At 38.9% G+C, this 23,484-nt stretch overlaps 1 protein-coding gene across 2 annotated transcripts; it reads right to left on the reverse strand.

Annotated features, from left to right (window-relative positions):
* Positions 1–290: 290 nt before the first annotated feature.
* Positions 291–23,070, reverse strand: LOC149588906 (bone morphogenetic protein 7-like). 2 transcript variants are annotated; one of them, XM_089862013.1, is made up of 5 exons: positions 22,668–23,070; positions 7,330–7,481; positions 6,955–7,114; positions 5,410–5,568; positions 291–2,095 (listed from the first exon to the last, which is right to left on the reverse strand). In XM_089862013.1, the coding sequence occupies exons 1-5, from the start codon at positions 22,717–22,719 to the stop codon at positions 1,521–1,523; spliced, it is 1,098 nt and encodes a 365-aa protein (XP_089718139.1). In that variant the 5' UTR covers positions 22,720–23,070; the 3' UTR covers positions 291–1,520. The 2 variants fall into 2 exon arrangements, with proteins under 2 accessions (XP_089718139.1, XP_089718138.1); XM_089862012.1 differs by lacking the exon at positions 22,668–23,070 and adding an exon at positions 16,865–17,514.
* Between the last annotated feature and the right edge of the window lie 414 nt (positions 23,071–23,484).

A 23,484-nucleotide genomic window follows, 5' to 3' on the forward strand; every position in this document is an offset into this window, starting at 1 on the left:
TTCTTGTGAGGCGCTGTCAAAGGGTAAGTATAACAGACTAAATAGGAAGATGGACTGCACAATTAACCCAATGTAGGACTTCAATTCTCGCTTGCCGTTCTTGAACTAACTCGAGTTGTAAGTCTCTATAGTGTCATACTTATGGAACACATCTTATAAACTTACGGTATCATTTGTTACTTATTGATTTCAGACCTTGGAAAAGATTTTCTAACGCTTTCGTTTCAATATTTGAAACAATAAACTTCCCTAAAATATTTTTCCAAATCTCCTCAGTCTTTTAAATATGATTTTTGCTTAAACATCATGGAAATATTTTAATAGTACATTATTTTACATCATATTAAGTAATAATATTGTCTTATTTCCAAGAATTAATTATATCATATTTGTATTTTTAATCAGTTGGAAGCACGAAAGTTTTGTATTTATTATTATTATAATTATTTTTAATCCTGCTCAAATGGTTTAAAGATTGTTTTTAGACGCTGGGCAAATATGGTGGTTTTAATTACGTTCACTCGTTATACCAAAATTTTAATTTACTCGCTGAACGAGTTATACGTTTAAATATTTCTTTCAAGCCAGTTAAGGTTAATTTACAGTCGCGTAAATATCGAGACCTCACATCAGTAAATTCTGAAAAAATCCATAATGAAATTAATTAAATTGTTGATTACACTCGTCAACTATAACGCGTCGCTTCCAAAATTTACAATTTCTACAAATAGGTTCCAATCTATTATTCACACTATAACCAGTGCAGATTTGATTTTTTTTGTACAATAAATGTACTTATAATGAACCCAATATCGGTAAAACCTCATCAAGACACGTGACTCTAACGTATGTTGAGAGCGCGTGAAAAAAAGGCAATCAACGCTAAAACATTTCTTAATTCAAATAAATTCCGCAGCATTGTTTTTTACGTCAAGCCTCAACCAATAAAATAAGACTTAATTTATAAAGCTAGTTAGCTGTTAATTACACTATATTCGTTTGAATCGTGAGTCTATTATCAAAATTTGGCACTAAAATTGACGCGTGTGATACTAATGGCACGTACACCTTAAATACTTTGAGCTAAAAGGTGTGGGGTTGCACTTACGGCGCAAAAATCCAAGAGAAAATTAATCTTACACGAAATATTGAACATGCCGAACGGGTATGATCCACACTTTTTAGCGCAAAACACGGGTTATACGCGCGTGCAGTCTTAACTCTCGTAAAGATATTTTTATCATAAAAACCATAGCCTTTTTTGGTATCTTAATGCTGGTTTCAAAGTATAAAAATAACATTATTCGAGATAAATAACCTTTAAAACCAAAAATATTTATGGCGTTGTTGAACTATTTCTCTTACATTATTCATTAAACCGGGTTTTAATCGTTAAAAGTCAAAGGGAATTTTGTTAATAGTTATAGTTTTCCTTCTGTAAGAAGGAAAAACATTGCACCGTTCAGCTTGAAACTATATTGCTAAAGTCGTTTCGCGTTGGGAATTCAATTATGGGCTCGCTAATGACAACCGCAGCTCGACGCGACCATGTCGTCGTACTGTTTTAATATGACGTTCCCCGATTCGTCAAAATATAAGAGACTAATAGAGTACAGTTTGTTAGGGACGCAGCACGGCGTTCCCACGTCGGGTGTTAATTTCAGCTCGTGTACTATGCTCTGTACCGTCGCGTGGTTCGTGGGCCATTGGTTCTGACCCAATGGAAATGCGCACTCTCCTTTACAGTAATACGCGTTGTATCCCTTGGGGGAGACGATCCAGGAAGACCAGCCGATCTTCTCAAAGTCGACGTACAATTCGTGTCTAGTGCAACCCACGCCTTGAGACAGGTTCTTGTTTGGAATGTCCTTGGTTAACTTTCCAGGGTGATCGGATCTCCTGATTCGCGTCAGATCCACCATTTCGGCTGGTGGTGGCTCGATGGTGTCGCTAACGGCAATTACTTCCGGGTTCGGGGCTTCGACAACGAGACCAACTGGTACAGGCGCCGAAACGGATGGCGCTGCTTCGGTCTTGGACTCTGTTTGTTGATGGCCGTAGAAGGAAAGGTCAGGGTAACCGTAGTCACGGAAATCTGTATTTAAAAAAAAGGCGTCGAGTTCTTTTCATTTTATTATAGGCAAGTATTAAACCTTAATACAAGAAACTATCGTATCGGGTGGAAAGATAATTATGTAAATTAGTTTGTTTTACATATATATTTGCGGTCTGGTAAATCTGTAAAAACTGACATTTCTCCAATACGCTTCAAAAAAAGAGTAAAATTTGCTTATGACTACATCGAGGGGAAGAAACACTATATTTTTCAGTGGAAAGGAATCTCATTCGGCGCCTTATTTTCAGATAATTTACATAATTTCCTTTCTATTTACACGCAAAGTTTTCCATTGACATTCCCTCGAATAATTTGCCTAGCATTTCTATTCATATTCCATTTTATCTTTGGAAAAAAATGGATAAAGTATAGTTACGTCTTTATTGAAATAAAACGGAATATTAAACAGTAGGCGTAAAGACTGTTGCTTCAACGTAGCGCGTCACAATCAATCTATTAAACATATATGGATTAGTTTCTCTTTTAGTATATTACCAAGTTCTTTCATGTCGACGCTTCCGAAGTAATTTTTTTCGTATACGCTCGAAGTTGAAATCAATATATCGAATTGGTGGTGGCCTTCGCTATCTTACCAATATATATTCCGTTCCTCTATTAAAAGAGCCTTTTTGTCTTTCGGTAAAGGGTGAAAAAGGGGAATGGACCAAACCCCGAAAGAGTTTTAGCTACCGCGCGCGCTATTATTATCGTAAGCATGGGCCGAAGGATGGTAGGCCTAGGGCGGATGAAGAAGCCAGCTCAATTTCCTCCCACATTTAATCGGGTACACGATCACTTGGGTAAAGTCCGTAGCGCTGGAGAACTGATTAATTCCGAGTTGGAGAGGTTGGTGGAGAGCGTCTTTCACCACGGATTTATCCTGGAACCGACAACCCCCCCAAAAGAAGCTAGCTCCCTCGCCCTCGAGTCCGTCTCGGTCAAGAGTACTTCAGCGGGCTGTTAAAAGTGATCGCTATTTGATTCGGCCTATTGCCTTTAACACTATGTCCTGCCTAGAAGGGAATTCAGAGGTCTCCGTCTGTCAGAGAGAAATAAAGGACGGCTACTAATAGAAGTGGCTTTTTCGTACCAGAAGGGTTAGAACGGAAACAAAGGTTACTCCCGATATAATTCTAACAGACCAAAATATTAAGAAACTATCTTTGAAGTATAGTCTTAATACCGTAGACGTTTAATAATGTCTGGTGATGTCAACGGGTGTCTATGGCATTTGATAATTAGTAAGTTATCGATCTATTCCGTCGCGAAACAGGATAGGGAAACGTTGACATTTTGGTAAACATTTCGCGTTGAGAATGAATGAAGACAATTTGATAAACAAGTTTTTCATTCAGGGTAATATCAATTTGATGTTTTCGACTCATTCCGAGCGTTTTGACAAACACCCTGTTTATCTATACTTCTCTTTTTTCAGTATAGACATATCTCGGTCAGGATGAACTCTGGATCGAGGCATTCACTCGAATAATAAAAAAAAGGGTTGAAATGAAAGAATCGTTAACGCGTGATGGCCGGGCCTTTCGAGTATACCGCGCTCTCGTTATTCCTCAAAGCTGATAAAGCATGCGAAGCAAACTTCAGTAGTGATATCTCGAAAAAGGGGTTTCTACCGACCCACTCATTCGACCGAGTCTTTTTAGCAAACGTTAGTAAAATTTTCTCCAAGAACCTGACTTTCACCAAAATATATCATCCCAATTTCTGAAAAATCGATCAAATGCTGGCTCGAACTTCCCTTCCTCGATCGTTATAGCTTCTAAAAGCGAAAACGCGTGTACGTATACAAAGGAGCGTATTCAGAAGCGTATTACCGGGCTGCCGGATTGTAAACAAGCCAATTCAAAAGAGAAATTTAAGTTTGCGAAAGAGGGACGGACGGACAGACGGTAAGGCTGCTCTTCCAATAGGTGAATAGAGGATAGAAATTCTATACTTTTATAAATCGGAGTTTACTGTTATAGCTATAAACTACCATAAGGAGGGTCGAACGCTTCAACCCCCTATTTACTCTCTTCGCTAAGTACGAGGGATCCGACACTCGTCCGCCAATGCGCTCGAAATTTTAAACGCCAATTCTTATTTAAGAAGTTGAGATTAGGCCAAATGTAAAAACTATTTTCCGAAATAGAAATCTCGTTGGAAGCGTGCGTTTTAAATTGAAGTAAAAATCCGAAATAGTGTCCGAGCCCTCGATATTTAAAGTCAGTCCCGGGAATCTACCTTCCTCGATACAAGCCCGTAAACCGCGGGTTTCGAGGTCCCAGTTTATTGGACCGGAAGCCGTAACCTGTGCATATTCATGAGCCCATCTTCGAGGCCAGCTAGTGGCCAAACCGCCGAGTGTAATACTATACAATACACGCGCTCGGTGCTAGCTGCTAATTTAAATATTATCGAAGTTTGCGAGCGGGGGGGGGAACGAGTGTAGACGTTTTCGATTCGAAACACCGAACGCGGCACGTGCCACCTTTGGCGCGTATTAATATGTCATATTCCGATCTAACCGCGTCCTTCCATTAAAAGTACCTATTATTTCGACCCAATTCATTCCTAGAAGCGCTGATAACGTACGGTATAAAGTCTTATCGCTAGAAACTAATTTTCATTGTTGTCTAATTAATCACGCCATCATGGTCCGTTTTGACTGAATTTCAAAGTTGAAGTTGAACGCGGATTTAATGAATTCCCCAAATTAATTATTGTACGCTTTGTTTGATATTTAAATAATGAATATTAGGTACCCATCATAAACCTTTTAAAATATTTTTACAAAACTTGAAACAATTTGCCAAGTCTTTCCCTGGACTACTAGGAGAATCTAAACGTAGTAATATTGGATGCGAAGTTTTCTTTTTTTCATATAATCCTTTCCTTAATCAACGTTGTCGAACAAGGGGCTTGGCGATTCATCCAAGAGTTTGAACTCATTAGAAAGGCGCTTGTAAGCCTGTTCCCTGTCGATCAATACGCGAGCTGGGGCTTACGCCCCCCCCCTCTCTCTATCTCTTACAGAGTCTTCTAATGAGCAGCGTCAACGCCCGCTAAGTTTTAAGGCCGGGCGGCGCGGCGCTTCTCCGCGCTCCAAAGATAATTTCGCTTCCAACTTTAATTTGTTTAGCTTCAGTCAATTAGGGAAGCCTTTTAAAGGGATATGTAGGTCTCTCGGCTAATTATTACACGTAGGCCTTCTGATAATTAACGAGATAGAGCGAGAGAATTAATGGGGCGAAGCTGCTAGTCACTCTTACTACTGAGGGTGGTTTAGCACTTGCCAATTTTGTTGATTGTCGTAGATTGCTTGGGTCTGCCGTCATCCGAGAATACCACTAGGATAGGTTGCTTGTTGACGTGATGTTGATGACGTTTAGCGAATCTCAAGACACCGTCTTCCACCGGTAAACCCATCATGTTTTTCACCGTCACTAGTAATCCTGAAAAGGAAATTTACTAGTGTATAGAAACGAGACTGAGTATATAGTTGAATTCGGATGTGTCATAAAGCTATAAGGAGGTTTAAGTGAGAGTGTAAATAAGGGAATTTAAGCTTGAGTGTAGTCTACGCTTTTGACGTTCGTAGATTTGACAGAAGGGTACGCGTTTATTTAATAAAGAAAATTAGCTCTAAATTCGATGGTGGATCGTGGGTGTGTAGCGAAGTGCAAAGATAACGCGTTTCGTTCGTTATAAACGCGTGGACATGCGAAAAAACAGAAATTCATCGCTTGGAGTTAATATCATATTTTAAAACACGGTCCGACCCCGTAATCTACTTCCTCTTGACTAGTTGACGAGTGTTTTTACTTCAAATCATGGTTTTCTGATAAATCACGTATATTGAACTTAATTTGGTAAGATATTATAACACGTGATCCTTTCAAAATGAGGCGGGGTTGGCTTTATTTTAGAAATAAATTCTCAGAATATGATTAATGAAAAATTAGATTCCCTTTCACTCGGCTTTTTTATTATAGAGTTTGACACGCGCCAGCCTAGGCAAGAGAGTCTTCTTTTCCTCATTGAGATGGTTTGGGACTAATTCAATAAGAAGATGGAGGAGAAAAAAGGGGCCACTAGCGGAAAGAACGTGTCCATCCGTAGCTTTGATGGAGTTGCCGCCCGCGCGCGGCCTGGCCTGGCCAAGCGTCGAATAAATTGTTCATTTCTATTTGTTCCCTTGATGAATGTTGACACTGTAAGGCGATATTGAATTACCCGCTCAGTCGTCCGTTCTTTCCCGCGGCTCAACCCAAGGTGGTTTTTCATCCCGACCAATCTTTCCGCCAACAACGCGTCTTCAGTATCTTCCTAACCCCCTTACAACTTCTTCTGGTCTGCCAAAAGATATTTACTACAAACGAAAAAGAGGCCCTAAGTGTTTTTTGAACGCCTTATAGTTTTTGAAATTGAAATAAAGTCGCATTTCTTAAACCACGTGATTCAATAATACATTGACGTAGATATATCATAAATTTATGTACGAAAGGATAAGTTATGGACAATCATTGATACGTTTTAGAGGTGTCTTAAATAGAGAGGAGTTAGTAATGTCATAATAGACCTTTTCAAAAGAGGGATCGCGGGTGAGATAGGGTTAAGGCGTAACACCCGGTAGGTTGCTCCAAAGACGATATATAGGGCTTCAACGTTTACTAGTTTAGCGCTAATAGAGTAATGACGAGGGAACTATTTATCGCGTATGTCATTCGGTTTAGTAACCTTGCACCAAATGTTAATTTGATATTGGGAAGAATAATATTACAATTACGACGCTTTGTGATTATATTGACTGTTCATTCGCGTTTAAATAAGTAACTTACCAAAGTTCAGTTTATCGTCTTTAAACCAATCAAGGACCGCCGGTTTGACGTACAAAACTTCCCAACCAACAGAATGAGCGCTAATTCTGCGTATGTCCAATAGTCGATTTCCTTCCTCGGTGGTGCTTTTCCCTGGTGACATTATTTGATATATCCGAACCTAAAAAAAGTGTTAGAAGGCCAAAAATAAATATTTTAGAACCTTTTTATCGACTTTCATCTTCGATTCGAGGAAGCGAAGGGGGAAAAATGTTTCTCTCGGCTAGTTCACTTTCTCGATAAAAGGTGAAGGGGTTTTTTTTCTTCGTAATCGAGATGGTCGCGTGTGTCAATAAATATAAGGCGGGAGAAATATACTCTTAAAGTCGATTTTACCTCTAACAGATGAGTCCTTGGGTCCGGATACCTGTCCGCTATTCTGGGACGAGGCTTCAACTTATATAAGTGAAATTCCGCTTCTAGGATTCGTTCCTTGGATGGAATATTAGGCGTCATGTTGAAGAAGAAACGGAGCGGGTGGGATGTCTCTGCAACAATAATAATACATCCAGACTGCTGTTACGTAACCCATAAGTTTATAAGATACGTTCCATAAGTATGACCGGAGCCTCCGGTATGACACTTCCTACGCTTCTAAATGCTAGAAACTTACTGAGAGCTAGTTCGAGAATGACAAGCGAGAATTGACTATGATATGGTTTTCCAGTCCATCTTCCTATTTAGTCTGTACTAGACCTTTGACGGTGCCTCACCAGGCGTCACTTTACTACAATCTATGACCTACCTCATTCACTTCGTAATTAGTAACAAACTTATGATAACAGATTTTAACCGAAACAAAAATTTCATAGAACTGCTGTGGGAATACATGCAAACCCAGGCCCAAATAAGTTACAATTACGTGATAACCTTATAAAGCGTAAATAATGATTTGCTTATCTTAAGAAAAATCGGCTTTATTTTAGGTGTATTTTCAAATTTACAACTTATTATTAAGCAATTTAAAACTATGGAGTTTGTCTCTTGTCGTTCAAAGGAAACCTCTTGTCTTTCGAATTTTAAATAGGATACTTTAAATGAAGACAAATTTTTCCTAGAAAGCTCTCCGTTGTGGCCCCTCTGGCCAACTAGATAGTAATTGGAAACCACGAAAAGGTTGGAGAGATGAACTTCCAGCGAAGTTACCATAGAGACGCGCGGACACCGTTTGGGTTTATCACTCTTTATAAATGACCCCGTTAAATGTCTCCGTTGCTATAGGACCCGCCGAATTAGTAGCCATAAATGACAGAGGGTTCCTTTTCCCTCTTAGTATAGAGCTGCTACATTAACACGCGAGCAAATTCTACAGCGAAATTTGTTAGAGGCGCGGTAAGTTTCGCGTAATTAAAACTTTTCGCAGTTTGACAAATTTTAGGTACGAGCGAAAGTGAAGATAATTTTTGACACCGTATGACGCGAAAGCCTTTAAGACACACATGTCTCAGTGCGCAATCGCGCGAGGTTAAACATATCATACAGAAGAACAAGCGCTCGAGATAATCTCGGATTAACTACTCCCTCTGGTATTTAATAGGAATTTAGATAAGGACCGAGGGCTCTTTATTTTATAGCTGTTAGTTATAATGGAAAAGGAAGACGCGATACGGTCATAAGAAGAACGTCATCTATCAGCCTGATAGGATAGCTTAAGCGAGAATTGGGTCGTCAATGGGGAGGACCCAAGAGTTTCAATCTCGAGATATCCCAAAGACCTCCAAAACAGACTACGAGCGCCTGGATTTTTTTACTTAGGGTTATACTGGTGGAAACTGCAGTATCACGAGCGTTGTCAAAGTCAGGGGCTGTCCCGTAAAATGGGCTACGACGCACGACGTCCGCCGAAGATTCAATGGCAACGAGAGAAAGAGAGACGAGAAGCAGGTGCTACTAATGATAGTCTAGAGTCCGTCAGCTATAAATTCTTCCTTTGCATAAGATGCCCACCTTCTGTAGGTACTTTTTTTAAAAGAAAAAAAGGCCGTGTATATCAAGGGAGGCTTTAGAATGTCTCGTTCTTCCCAAAAGTCTTAGCTCTTCTCTTCTCGGATATCGACTTTGATGTCTAGGCGCTCGAATACTTTCTAGCAAGCGCTTAACTCGTATTAGTTGGGTTGCTTTATAAATGTGGAAATTATATACTAATCCCTTTTTGACCCACTTTCCAAGTAGATTATATGTCGATAGAAAAAGATTGTATCGACGGATCAATCGATTTGACTATATACACTTTCATTTTATTAAAAAGAACCCATACGTTTAGTTCAATCAAAACGTCTTCATTTATTTCCATTTGATCGAACCAAACATATTTCGTAACAAACAGATAATACAGGACTTCACTCCTACAATCACAATCCACGCTTTCGAATTTGCGAAACAACTGGCAACAAAAAACTCATAATTAGGCTTGAGTACTGGAGGAAAAATTCCTTTTTATATTCCCGCGAAACAGGAGGCTTAAATTCCTCTATTAACCTTCTTGAACTACACAGGGAATTTTGCGGCTACTCACCAGCCGACGTCTCTTCGATTAAAGAAACCCATTTTTCATAATATAATGAAGAAAAAAAATTAATTCTAGGAAAATATCTACAACGCGGACTACAGTAGCTTAATTTGGCGTCTAATACGTTAAATTAAAACAAAGCACCCTTAATTCAGCGGCCTTGAAGCGCGTTAATTGCTTAAAGAGCGGCGGATCGAGGGTTTTGTCTGAAAACAACAACTACTACAGGGTTCGTCCGGTGATATGTCAGATTCAGAGCATCTCCATGCAGCGTCACTCTTAACTCCGCGGGCTTCCAAAAAGTTTAGTTTTCCTATTGAAAATGTTAACCAAATGGCGTGGCTCTCACGTACAAACCCTTTTGTTAATGGAATGTATTTCTCTGCAGGGTTTGCATTCGAGGGACTAATCATATTTTTACCCGGAATACTAGGGCCTGCATGGTGGGGTGCTGGTTTAATTATGAAACATTCCTCCAGGCGTCTCAATTATACGTGGGAGAAGTAAAAACAAACGTACTCAGGGAAAAGATGATCCGCTTTTTCAATTTCAATTAACTTAGTTCGACTCAAAAGGCTTATAATTATCCTAAACCGTGTAAAGAATTTTAAGAAAATACTACAAAAATCAAAATTGGAGTGTGGTTCAATTTTTATCAAAGTTACAAAAACGTCGCTATATAAATGCCTAACTTTAACCCGTTCCTAGAATGTGAAAGTCAACTTGGTTTCATCTTATTTCCATTTATGGAGTGTTAAGTCCCTTTCTTCTAATATCTGGGATAGAGTACAAAACATTATGCAAGAATGTCCGAGGAATGACAAAAATTTAGGAAAGCCCTCTATAGTCAGTCCATCAGCAGCAGGCTCTAAATCAAAACTGGCTTATATCCCTTTGGCATTAAGAGCGGTATTAAAGAATGCGGCGGCGTTCGTGCAATACCCGGCCGCGGCTTCTTCAATTACACTGTTTTTTTAATTGACGGCGCGTGTTACTCGCACCCAAACGTTTCACGGTAATTAGCTTCGCTATATTCACTCTCTTTTTTTCCATTTTTCCCTTGTCTAAAATCACTTTTTATAAAAGTTTTTCAGAAGGGAGAGGGAAGGGGTGTCTTTATTAAATGTTGTTTACAGCGGAAAGTGTATTCTGTTTACAAGTCTTATCGACCGTGCACAGCTTAACGCGAGATTGCTTGCTATTCAGGAGATCATACCGTTTATCACGCGAACGTTGAAATGAGTTTCGTAAAATTTTTACATAGGAGATCGACCGCAACCCCAGTTGAATCTAGAAAGATTCCTGTCATTACACGATTAATTAATATCATAAGATATGTTCCATAAGTTTATCAGTGGTTACTGAGAGCTTGATACGAAGTTGTACAGTAGCGGAGAACACGGTGTATTATCCGGAACCTTTACTCTTCGATGTAGAATCGATTTCTAATTCAAAAACTGAGAAACCGAGTTGTTATTACGCGTCGTGTTGTTGAGACTTGGTTGGTGTAGAAACGTTTATGGGTAAATAATATCCGATACGTTTCTTCCAACCCCAGTAAGAACTATTTTAGTTTATTACATAAAACTAAACGATACACTAGCGTATATTCGAAAGGGGGGCCCTTGATCAATAGGCGTTATTCTACCGGAACCACACGTTGGGCACGTCATAACGGTCACGCGCGTTTTACCGAAAGAGTATACGAAACATTTTATACCCCGTCACGAGTGACTAGATTGGAATAGTCTATATCGTAATCGATTTATAGATTTTTCAGGTTGTAACCATTTAGATATAGCAAAAGGAAAAAAAGTATATTTAATAGACCAACAGTTTCAAGTTTGGGTATAGAAGAAAATGGAAGAGCTATAACCGTCTTTGAAATGTTATGTTAAAACGATTTCGCGAACCTTTTATTTTTTGTCCTCGATTACTTTCTCGAGAAAGTACTTTGCAATTTTTACGGTGGTTCCATCCTAGGCCTTTTTCAATTGTCAAATAAATTGTTTTTCCGTTTGAAGAAACTTTCTTTAGAATGACTCTTTAATATGACGCGAGAGTATACCTTTTCGTGGCGCCTTTAAGATGTAGTTGTACATTTCTAACTAAAGTTTAATCAACTCTTTAAAGCGCCTACATTTTTAAAATAGAAAGAACCATTTAACTTAACGGTATCTGACCATCGAGTAATAGCGTAAGTTTTTTAAGATGTGTTCCATAAGTATGAGACTACCTAGGTTATACTTCGTAGTGGTGGAGACTTAGAGCTCGAGCTAGTTTGAGAATTGACAATACTCGGTTTCGCAGTCCATCTATGCCTTTGACAGCGCCTCACCAGAGAACCTATGACCTACGTCACTTCATGACAAGCTCTCAGTTACAAACGTATAGAACATATCTTTTGAACTGACGGTAATAGTGTATTTAAGCTCACTAGCTCAGATACAATTGGTAAGTTTCGTTGGTAGCTCAAAACTAACCAACGTAAAACCTTAACAAAACCACCCTGCTTGTTTTTAGAGCCATATATTCGTGAAAATTTGTCGAGACAAAGCGGTGGCCCGTTTTTTTTTTCATCTGTAATTCTTTCAGTGGTACAGTAATAGTTGGGGGGAATCTCGAGGCCGGTTCCATGTCTTCGGGGCCATGGCTTCGAGGCCAGTAAGGTAAAGTGCCGCCCTGATTTACATTGCAAATTCACTCTCTGCAGCCTTAATAGATGAAGAATGGCGCCCTGTCTTCTCCTTCTCTTGGCGAATTCTCTGTCAAAATGGTCTCCCCGAGGGTCTCGACCCCTCCCGCCCAATGTAGACACCCATATACATTCGCTCCCCGCTCCCCGCTTCCAAAACGTTTATTGCAGCTTTAAAACGTTCCTGTTCGGATATGTCCAAGAGACAGAGAGATAAGGACGGTTCCGGGACAGTTAGAAATTCCCTAGAGTCACGTTGACCGATCAAAGACACTTGGTAGCTGTTAATGGCGCGTTTAAGATTGAGTTGAACGCTCCACTCCCACCAAAACTTAACGTGTAAGGTCGATTATAAGCGCGTTTCCTTTCCATAATCGCCGCTGGTTACTCAAGAAATCGGTCTGACTCAATCCTTGGCATAAATCACAAAAAGTTTAATCGTGCCTTAATTCATATAAATTCTTAAAAATAATTTTAATTAAAAAATCCTTACGTACTAAGTAAAAAATATAATTAACTAAAGATAGAAACCAAGCTGGCTCACACCGGTTTGAACTCAAATCATTTAAAATTTTAATGATGTAACAGACCATCTTTTAAAGCTAGTGCACCATATTATGTGTAGAGTGTTTTAGGGATAGCATAGTCTTTTAGTTTCTTCATTAAATTTCAGGGGTCATTCGTAAAATACTACCGCAACGGTTTCCCTTAATTGTAGCAAATTTTCAAATAACATTCAACAATTTCAACTCGAAATCACCCAAAGATATTAATCTGTCTTTCCTTTCAAAAACACCATGAATATCAATCGATCATATGTACGAGTATAGATGAGAACACGACCCTGGAGACGCAGATATCTTTATGTATCTCTCCGGATGAAGTGAAAAAAGAAAAAATGTTTTGGGTACGTATGTTTAAAACGGCGTAAGATCCATATATTTTAAACGCTCTTTGGGCAAGCGCGAGAAATAAAACCCCAACGGCAAAAAAAGATACCTTCATATCTGAAACGGCGTTGGTTTTACATTTTTCTTTTATTTTACTTGGGTAATAACAGGCTCGTGCCGCGTGGCCTTATCTTTTTTTGTTGGGGGCTAGGGCCTAGCTGGTAATTAGAGAAAAATTGTCGTTAACAACTATCTTTATCACTCTGGCCAGCAAACGAAAAAAAAGAAAAACCAAAACAGGATAAAACCAAATTTGGAAAACACGCCTAGGTAGTCAGATAATAAAACAGAAGCTCCAAATATTTCACGACAGATATTATGAAATACAGTATTTTTACGGGCTCCGGAAATTCCAGCGCAATTTTCGGGATGGTGAAATAGATAGGTTTTCTAGATTTCGTATAATTTCGAGGGGTCATTCACTCAGCGAAATCGGTTCCCTTGACAGTTATGAAATTCATTATCTGAGAGTAGATAGTTCCTCGAATTTTTTTTAATTAAAACACGTAGTTCAAAGAAGCGTGCAGTTGAAATTATAAGTTTATAACCAGTGACAAACTTAAGGGACATATGAACTTACGAACTTATGTTGAAATGTAATACATTTGCAAATATAGTACATAGTAATCAAGTACAAGTAATCACCACCAAACTGTCGAGCTATCATCCTACAGTATTTTTTTACATAAATTACCTTTAGTCAAGAACTTTTGAGTATATTTTGTCATCTATTTTCTTTTTTCAAAGTTGAAACTCTACCCGAGGGAAATTTAAAGTTTAACGTAAGTTTTCGAGGTGAAATCATTTTAAATTCCTATATATGTGTGTATATGTGTGTGTGTGTGTGTGTGTGGTGTGTGCATGAAGTGTGGCCACGCACTTCTATACCACAGGGAGGAATAGATTTAAACTGAACTGAAACGTTCGGGGTCTAATACACCCGGGTCATTCATATTCAAATTGCCTGTTAAAGGTCTATATAGCTAGCAATTTTCGTCCGAGTATAATTTGATGACTTTAGGTCCGCTTTCATTATACAAGTCCACGACGTTCAGCCCATTTTGAATAGAGGGGGGGGGGAGGGGGGATATGAAATATTGAAAGACGAAAGCTTTAGAGGACAAAAGCGGCTAATCTGGCTATTACAAGGAGGTTGTCTTTATAATGGATAGTCTTTGCTTATAGCCAAAAAGAAAACCATCGCGTAAAGATTCATAGGCAATTTAACGGTTGGGAAATTCGAACTAAAATGTTCAATGGAGAACGAAATTAATTCCTTCGTCGTGAATTAATCCGAGTTTATTACGTGATTTTAGAGTTAATATTGACTTAACCGAGAGTTTAAATTTTAAATTTGGGTTTAAGCGGGATTTGTAATGTAATTTAATAGTTTTCACTTGTAAATAAACACCTGATATTGTAAAAATTCGAATTTAAACCCCCTAACTATTAAATTTAATATCATCAATAAAAAATGTTATTCATTCATTACCTATAAAAGATTTTTTAAAGCATTTGTACGAAAATAACTAGTAACGAAACACTAATAACGAGAACTTAATAAGGTATGTTATTCAATAAAGTTACGAGAAATTTAATGGCAAATAAACACAATAAAGGTCACAGTTCTTGATATGATGGGGTTCTTGCGGTAGGCGTGTCATTCTTAAATTAAGTCGAGGTATATTGCCATTAAAGTCCATTAAGCTCGTATTTAATCAGCTAGTAGTGAATTTCGCTGTTAGTAGGCGTACAAACTGGCTTTTATCCGAAATATCGACCACCACGGAATATAGTGCAATGTAACAGCCATTTATTTTTTAAGTGGATGTTAAAACATGTTATATAGAAACACACCAGTAAATGTCGGAAGTCCTAATGATCTACTCTAATGGGATAGTCAAAAACACAACGTCACGCTTTATTAATAGATCAAATTAATTTTTAACTTTTGTTATTGCTCGATTTTTATTGAAATATATATCTTAAAATTTAGTTCGGAATTTTATCCATTTTTAGCTTAGTAAAGCAGCCTGGACCCATTTAATTCCGCTTATTAACTTATATTTAACGTGTATCGTCGGGTTAATGGATTTACAACCGTAAAAACCAATAAAACAACTGGAAAACCATACGCCTTACTTTATATGTAAATCTTAGTGTTATTTTTTTGGTCTAGTTTACTTAGCAACGCAGAATATGACGAGCGAGGTACATAAAAATCAATTGAAATCAATATCGAAAAACCATTTCATATTATTTCTTTTTGAAATAATTTTTTTTTTCAATTGAAGTTGAAAATATTCAACTAATGAAAAATATTTCATTTCATCATTACAAATAGATTTTTCCCCTTGGGACTCGGATGAAATATCTACTGGGCGGGTAAGACTTAGTTTCGGCGCAGGAACGGGTGCAAAACTCGTTCAACAACTCTAATGATAATCATATGGTTCTATACGAGAGGCGTCTTTCAAAATTGGTTCTCTCATCGCGTGTTACTATAAACTCACCTTTTTTTTTGTCCATCTGCTATAACAGATTTCTATTATTTCGAATGAATATTTATTCATGATTACTTATAGTTCAGCGTGTTTATCTAAAACGTATACAACTTAATGTTTCTCACAAAATTCTGGCGTCGCTTTTTCATTCAAAAAATAAATAAATAAATAGAGGACTGTTTATAAGGTTTAACTGTTCTATCTATATTAAGATTTAATATAGTCGTATATTTTTCGCAAAACGTTTTGTTAATACCTGTTCCATAAGTATGCCACTTCCTATACTTCGTTATGCTCTGTAATAAGATTTAATTGGACAGCGCCTGACCGGGCGTCGCTTTACGAGAATCTATGACTTATACTTCACTTTGTTTCTTAGTAACCAGAGACAAACTTATGGCCAACATATCTTATAAACTTATGTTAATACAGATGGATTAACAACTAAATTCGCTGAGTAGGAAGAGTACGATCGTGTATATTTTATGTATCATAACATTTCGTTGTACATTATGAAATTTTAACTGGAAAAAGTCTTAAATTATTTAAGGAAAACACAATTTTCTCGAAGCCAGGTCACGCTTCGCTATAAGCAGGTATTCGGGGGCGTTGTTTTGATACCGATACTTAGGACAACGTTGATTTAATATTTATTAAGTTTCAAGAAGCATATTTTAAATAAATAATCAAAAAGATGTACTGTTTATAAAATAAAATGTTCTAGTGGATTTATTTAAAAGTGAATGCGCTTTCGCGATATGTTCGATTTACCAAAAAACATAGAGAGGTTTTTAAATCAGGCAATATAATTTTGATCGTACAGGTGGGGAACCCAAAAAACAATTCGATATACGCACGAAAACCTCAAATTTAAGACTGTTTCGCACGGAAGCTAAAAACTAGAACGCGAAGTTCGTGAATTGTGAAAATCTAAAACTGAAAACATCTTTAGTTACTTAAAAATAAATGTAACGGAACAGTGTATCTCGCACGGCACTCCGTAAAAATAATGTTTCTGTATTTGGAATGATATGGAAATTACAATTTTGATTATATTTAATAGGGATGTTTATTAGTTCCCCGACACTGTCATTTACAGAGGGATGTTTAAGCCGTAACTAAGAACCAACCGATTCGTTTTCTCGGTAGTATAAAGGCAACGTGGACATATATTGTTTAAACAAGCGCATTAATGAATTACGGTGGTACGTACCTTTATCTGGGAAGCTCCTAACTATATTGGCGTAATACGGATTAACAGTGTGCGTAATACCCCCGCTGTCCGCTATGGCGTTGTACAAATCGAGCATGTACTGCGGTGGCGTATAATGTCTTTCTCGGTGACCAGGATGGTTCAAACCAAACACCTTGAGTAAGCGTCCCATGGCCTCTTGACTTATTTGGCCTTTTTGTTCGGTCGTCTTACCGGACCCTTCGGCGTAATCGGGATGGACGTAGAAGGTCGTCGCGGCCATGGTCCACGCTACCAGGAGCGATGCCAGTACGACGGACATGCCGTTGCCGCTCATGGCCGGCTAAGGGACAACACGCGCTCGCTCGTCTAAGAGTTCGGTACCACGACGTCCGGATCTTACGACTGACAGTAACTAAATGCCGCTGGCTGGCAACGTCGGACGGAGACGCCGACGAAATGAAAAGCTCCCCTTCTGCCGAGATTATATCGGCATCGATCCGAGATGGGAAGACCTCTCGCTCTCTCTCACCCCCTCCAGCTAGTTCCTTCTTTGGTCGGCTCCTTCTCTATCTCAAGGTTCGCGGCCCGGTTACGATTCCCTTAACACCTGCTACCACTTGTATCGCTCTGAATTCCCAAATGATAGAAGATGCGCTCCGCTTCGAGACTATTAGGCCTATTACACACACCACTCTCTCCGCTCCAAAACCTCAATACGGTTTAGCATACAACCATTGGAAAGAGTTACGTTTTATATCAGTCGGTGAAGAAATTTCAATATTCATAACCACGTAGTTAAAATTCGTAATATTTACGATGAGAGCAGGGCATGGCAAGTAATACAATAGTAAGACACGTATTGTAACCTAGTGTAGTAAATTCTCTCCTCGTTCTCGAACTAGCTCTCAGTCTCTAGCATTACGAAATGATAGTGTTATACTTACGCAACGTATGTTATAAACTTACGCGCAAATGATTTGGACTTAGTTACGAACTGGCGCTTAATTGTTCATTTAATTATTTCAATAGGGGCGTGCGACGTTAATCAAAATATCGAATGAATCTTCTCTGCTAGAGTCATTTTCTGAATCGGAAATTTGTTCTTGGCTATTATTATTAGTAATTGCTTTTGCGGTGGTTCCCTCGACTAGCCAGCATGCCCGGAAACACCGATCGAATATTAATTTTACAGGCAATTAATTAAAACTGAAGCCTCTATTGATTTTTGAGTTAGGGCATACGCGTCATAGGTATATCGCTCAAAGGAGGTTCGTTATACTCCCACTAATGAAATTTTGCCTTTCACTATTTTGTTCCGGCTAAATTTATCTCGCAAAATATATTGTGGTCTCCTCGATTAATTAAATTTGTGGTACGTTTCCCATTTGAACAATTTTTCGTTCAATTACTAACGAAGAGTTTTTAAATATTACGTAACTAATTAAACATAGAAGAAAGATGACTAGAGCGAGATCTAAAAACAAAATGACCGTAGCCCGATGAATGAAAAGGCAAAAAACTGACGTCACCTTATCCTATCTTCGCTTCCCTCGAAGCACCAGTCTAAAGCTAAAATAAAAACAGTCTCTACAAAAAATATTTAATAACAACTTATAACGAATAGCTGGCTAGTTTTTTTACGACGGCTCAAGAATAAGAAAGGTTGTTTCGACGTTAACACCCTTTGTATAATAAGAATACTCGAAAAGAGATTGGACTGGTTTGCCGCGGTGGCAAGGTGGCGTAAAAACCCCAAGGTATCCAGTTCTTTTTAAAGTTGGTTGTTTTTTATTTCATAGTTTTTTTATTCGTTGTTAGTACGAGACTGATGTACGCGGATACGGCCCACACGAGGCTAAGGTCACCTTTTGGAATGTCAATGAAATATCGCGAAAGACGGAGAGTGTCCAACACGAGCTCCGCGGGTCGTCCGCTTCTAAAACAGACGCTCCATAGATGATCTCAATGGGGGTCGCGATGCCGAGTGTCTGAGATCATCCCGCTTTGGTAGGTATCGCAGCTTCTTTAAGAAAACTTTGTAGAGAAGTAAAGCGTGCCTTAATAATGATTAGAAGTGGTCTATCTTCTATTTTTGGGACCCTTCCACGGTTTCTCTCATCCGAGAAGAGATTAGGGTTACCCCCTAGGTCAGTTTAACGTGTAAGCTTAGTATTTGACTCCCAGATATCTCCGAGATGTTGTAGGGACCCGAGTCACTGAGGCGTGTTCTTGAAGCTAGGAAGCGAATAGGGTTTTTTTTCTTTTTCCTTGCCATCTTGGACTGCGAGGCTCTTTGCCGCGTTGTAAGTCGAAACCACTCGCTTCGAATGAGAGAGTTCTTGGCGGTTTCCCCGATAAAAATAATCCGTCGATTTATAGCGCGCGGTCGTGGGACATGGACGAGAGATTGGTAGAGAGTGAAGGAAATCTTCTCTCTTTATTGTAAGAAGAAACGCAACGACCCACGCGGCTAACAGCGGGGTTATCCTCTCGTGGTGGTTCCGAAGGGACTGGGTGATGTATGGCCGGCAAGCCAGTGGGGCGAGACTCCCCAGCCTCTTACCAGACACCGACCAAAATATATATGTCCTTTCCCGAGTAACGTCCTAGTTTGGAAGTCCTCCTAAGAGCCCTTGGGGGAATAGCGTTCCGATTCGAGACGCGGACGAGGTCGTCTTCTTCTCCAGAATTCCATTCAACATTTTTTTCCTGTTAGCTTATAGGGTGATCACTTTGAACTTGGACGGAGTTACCGCTAGACGCGCTCCAGCGCAGGGTGATGAACGTCAGGGAGGAAATCTTGTCCGGGGATGTGTTTCGTCTTGTAAACAAGAAACTTTATATTTACGCGTGACAATCAACCTTGAATAGTTTCAACTTTGTTTTCCTCCTCTTATTTTGCTAAATCTCGTATCTTCCGTCAATACTTCCGACAATTTACAAGATGCTACGGAAGCGGAAATTCGCGTTCGATCGAAGAATTTGCCACCCAGACATTCGTAGGATATAAAATTTGCTTCAAATGGTTAAATGGCCATAGTAGCTTCGGACATATCTCCCACTTTGACGACTCAAGGCTACAAATAATGCTAATCCCTAAAATTTATAAGGAAAGCAAAATTTGTAGGGAAAGTAGGTGGTTTGCATTGTTGTACCCCTTGGTTCGCCTATTCCTATTAATAACGTAGTTGCGCCATCTCATCTTCGATACCAGATTTCTGATAAGAAACTTGTTCGTTGCACCTGTTAATTATTTTTTTTCGATATATCTCTTCGCTGTTGAAACTTTTCTGACCACTTTAGTGTCCAGTATGGAGCGCTGGGAAAAAAGATTTTCTTCGACACCTGCCAAGTTTCTTAGAAGAATGGAATCTTTCTATTTTTCTTGGTTCGCTTTCTCTTCTAGCTCCTCGGCTCACGCGGAGTCGATTTGCGCCAAAAGCAAATAACTGCTGGGCGGAAACTTTCTCGGCTTTTACCTTCGATAACGTTTTTTAACCTATAGCTTGCCCTAAAGGGTTAGAAACCTATTTTCTCTTACTACTATATAATATTGATTTCGTATTACGTACCTCACCTTGAGAAATTTACCGGTGTGAAATTGAAAAGGAATTGAATGCAAAATTGGATTGGAAACTTTTTCCGCCGTAGATTCAATAGGAATATTGGCTCTCGCGTATGGAAAAAGCCCAGCGGTACAGCGGCCTAATATATGTAAAGCGCTTCATCGCCTAATTGCGTTTTCACGTGGGAAGTATTAGCATTCTCCGCGAGAGAGAGAGGTTTAATATTTTAGGAAAATAAAATTCTATTTCTTTCGCCGCGAGATTTTATTTACCCAAATATCTCAAGGTTCTGACAATACAAATGTTTACGCTAAACTGCGATGGATAAATTTAGAAATAAAGTTTTAGTTTGCTAGGATTTATATTTCATCGTAAAATTCCTCTATGGTTGAATTTTTAAACAAAACAACATCCTTCTGGGAAACGAAACGCTTCGTCCGATGTGTTATTGTTTGCGTAAGCCCAAGACCCTTTTTCGTATATGGGACATGTATTTGGAATTTGAGGCCCAATTTGGCAACTCTGTTCCCTTTAATTTTCGGCCGCGACTTTGATTTGTCTCAACAAACTCAATTACGAAGACTCGGCCGGTAAGAGAAGTCAATGTCTTTAACGAAACACTTCTTTCTACGCGACGACAGAAAGCAAGAAGATAGGTTGAGTCAGTCAGGGAGGAGTAGAAAAGGAGCAACATTTGTACGCTTTTTGTGGACTGACAACCGTTGGTTGTCGCTTATCACGTGTCAAGCGACATCAGAGTTCCCGCAAAACACTCCGACCTGCCCTCTTAGTTTTTCTATATATTTGCATTTAATAAACTGGGCACGATAACCAGTAACCCCCAATAATTGATTTTAAAAACTGGTCCAAGCAATTAATAAACTGGTTTTGGACCAGAGGAAGTGTGCTATTCCCCAAGTTAGTCCGTTAGTACGGGACTTTTTTTGGAAAACAGTACATTTGTGTTGGAGAGAGGGCGTGAAATTGCAACTCAATATAGAAACAGTAGCCCACGTGACCCGAAAGGACCCGTTTTCCTATACTATAGTACACCCCAAAGAATAGGTCTCCGTTTCTACTCCTCCCTGAGTGAACGGAAGAAAAAACTTTGAAGGAACTTCATTATTCGTAGCCCGGGCAATTGTGGAGGGGAAGCCTTCTTTCCGGGGCACGTAACGTACAGTGCCACGAGCTGGCACATTGAGAGAGACCCGGGGTAAGGAGGAGGAATGGGAAGCGTGGATAAACTGCCGAATCAGCCGCCTTGTTAGCGAACTAACTGCGAATAAGCCAAGTGTATTTCACCGAAGATGCTTCATCGATCTAGATAGACCTATTGGGAACCGTACAAAAGTTGTTCAACAAGGTTCTTTACTTTTCAATTTAAAAGCCAGGTGACACGAAAAAAGGCTCCAGGGAGGCATCAATCCCCCCAACTTAAATTGTGTCAAACAAATTTGCATTTCGAATTACCGCGTAATAATTATAAGAATACTTTAAGGAACATTTAGGCGAGTTTTAAAAAAGTCAAGAACTAATCGATTTCAATTTTCTATTAAACGTCATTCAAAAGAATAGAGTTCATCCCTTATCTCATTTTCTCCGTGAACTTTATTCTCTCTCTCTCTTTTTATAAGGATATTCAAGCCTGAAGCGAAACTATACCATTATTACAAAGACGACTCAAGATCTTGGTTTCAGTTTCGAAATGGGATATTAAAAGGGTTTCTTCTTCGAGGGCATTTTGGCGTTTTTCCATTATAAAATTCGGAAGCTTGGTTTGTATTTCTTTTTATTCTTTAGTCGCTCGGGTTCCGCTTAACTTATATATATATAGGGCAAGAACTATCTGGCGGTGGTTCTTTCCCCAACCAAAAAGTCATCTTCTTTTCGGTCTTTAAAGATTGCGCGTCTAAGTGGGGGAAAAGGGGTTTACCATTCCACTATACTGGTACTCCACTCGCGGTATCTTACCGACCATCACACCCCAACTCTTACTCGACTTTGATAGAAATTTCCCCGGGACCTAGCTGTCACAAACAGCGACAAAGAGGTACAGTACGAGACGAAGGATCTTATTTTTTGACGCGGAAACAGCCACGGGCTGTTTTATTCACCAAAAGAACAAATGAAAATAGTTTTTGTACCCGTGACTTTCTTAAATTTTTTGTTTAGAAGTAATTGGACTATATATTCTATGGTTTGTCAATTTAAAATCTTATCTGTTCAAAGAAAAATTAAAACCATTACGACACCTGTTAGAAGTTCTAGTTGGAGTTCTCGTAGTTTAGTACAAGTCATCAACATCTCATCAAAACCCACGTGGCTAGCTACAAGAACGTCGTACCATGAATTTATTTATTAACATGAATATATATGTGTATCATTAGCCTTTCTATCATGTTATTCAGGGATGGGAGGGACCTTTCTATTACATACGCGTTTAACGTCATCGCGGTAGCCAATCAAAATCGAGACACCTGGAAGTTCGAACAGCAGACGACCAGTTTAACAAAATTGTATGAGGGATACAATTTTCGGTTAGGTTCACCAAACTGCGTCAACTGAATATTAAAAATGATCGCCAATACGTGAATAAATATCTCAACACGATGTCCGAAAGTGATAGTGATCTTTTAAAGGAAATTATATTAAGTGCCTGCAATGTTTTCCCTAATCTGAAACTGAAAACTGTTGGCCATTATGAAAATTAATGTAACGGTTGAAAGTAAACTAGTACATTTTAAATCGTGAGAATTGATGATGCTGGTTTTTTTCCCTGCTGTTGGAGTTAAATTAATGCGGTAGTTGATCAATTTACAAGCGTAATTAGCCTTCCGCGTGACAAGAGCTTTAGCTTTAAAAACAAACCGACAGAAATCCTCTGACGTCACTCAAACTAAGCCCCTCCCATCCCTGAATATGTAGTTTAACAAGTCAATGCAGATATATATTCATGTTAATAAATAAATTCATGGTCGTACGGAATTCACAGTCATTTCTCAAAACGTAGTGCTCAATAATGGCTGCGGAATGATTTGCCATGTAACTTTCTCCATGACGTTCTGATGA

This window comes from Phalangium opilio, unplaced genomic scaffold, assembly GCF_054372755.1.
Source record: "Phalangium opilio isolate 3A_F unplaced genomic scaffold, DU_Popi_V2 ptg000528l_1, whole genome shotgun sequence".
NCBI classification, from domain to species: Eukaryota; Metazoa; Arthropoda; class Arachnida; order Opiliones; family Phalangiidae; genus Phalangium; species Phalangium opilio.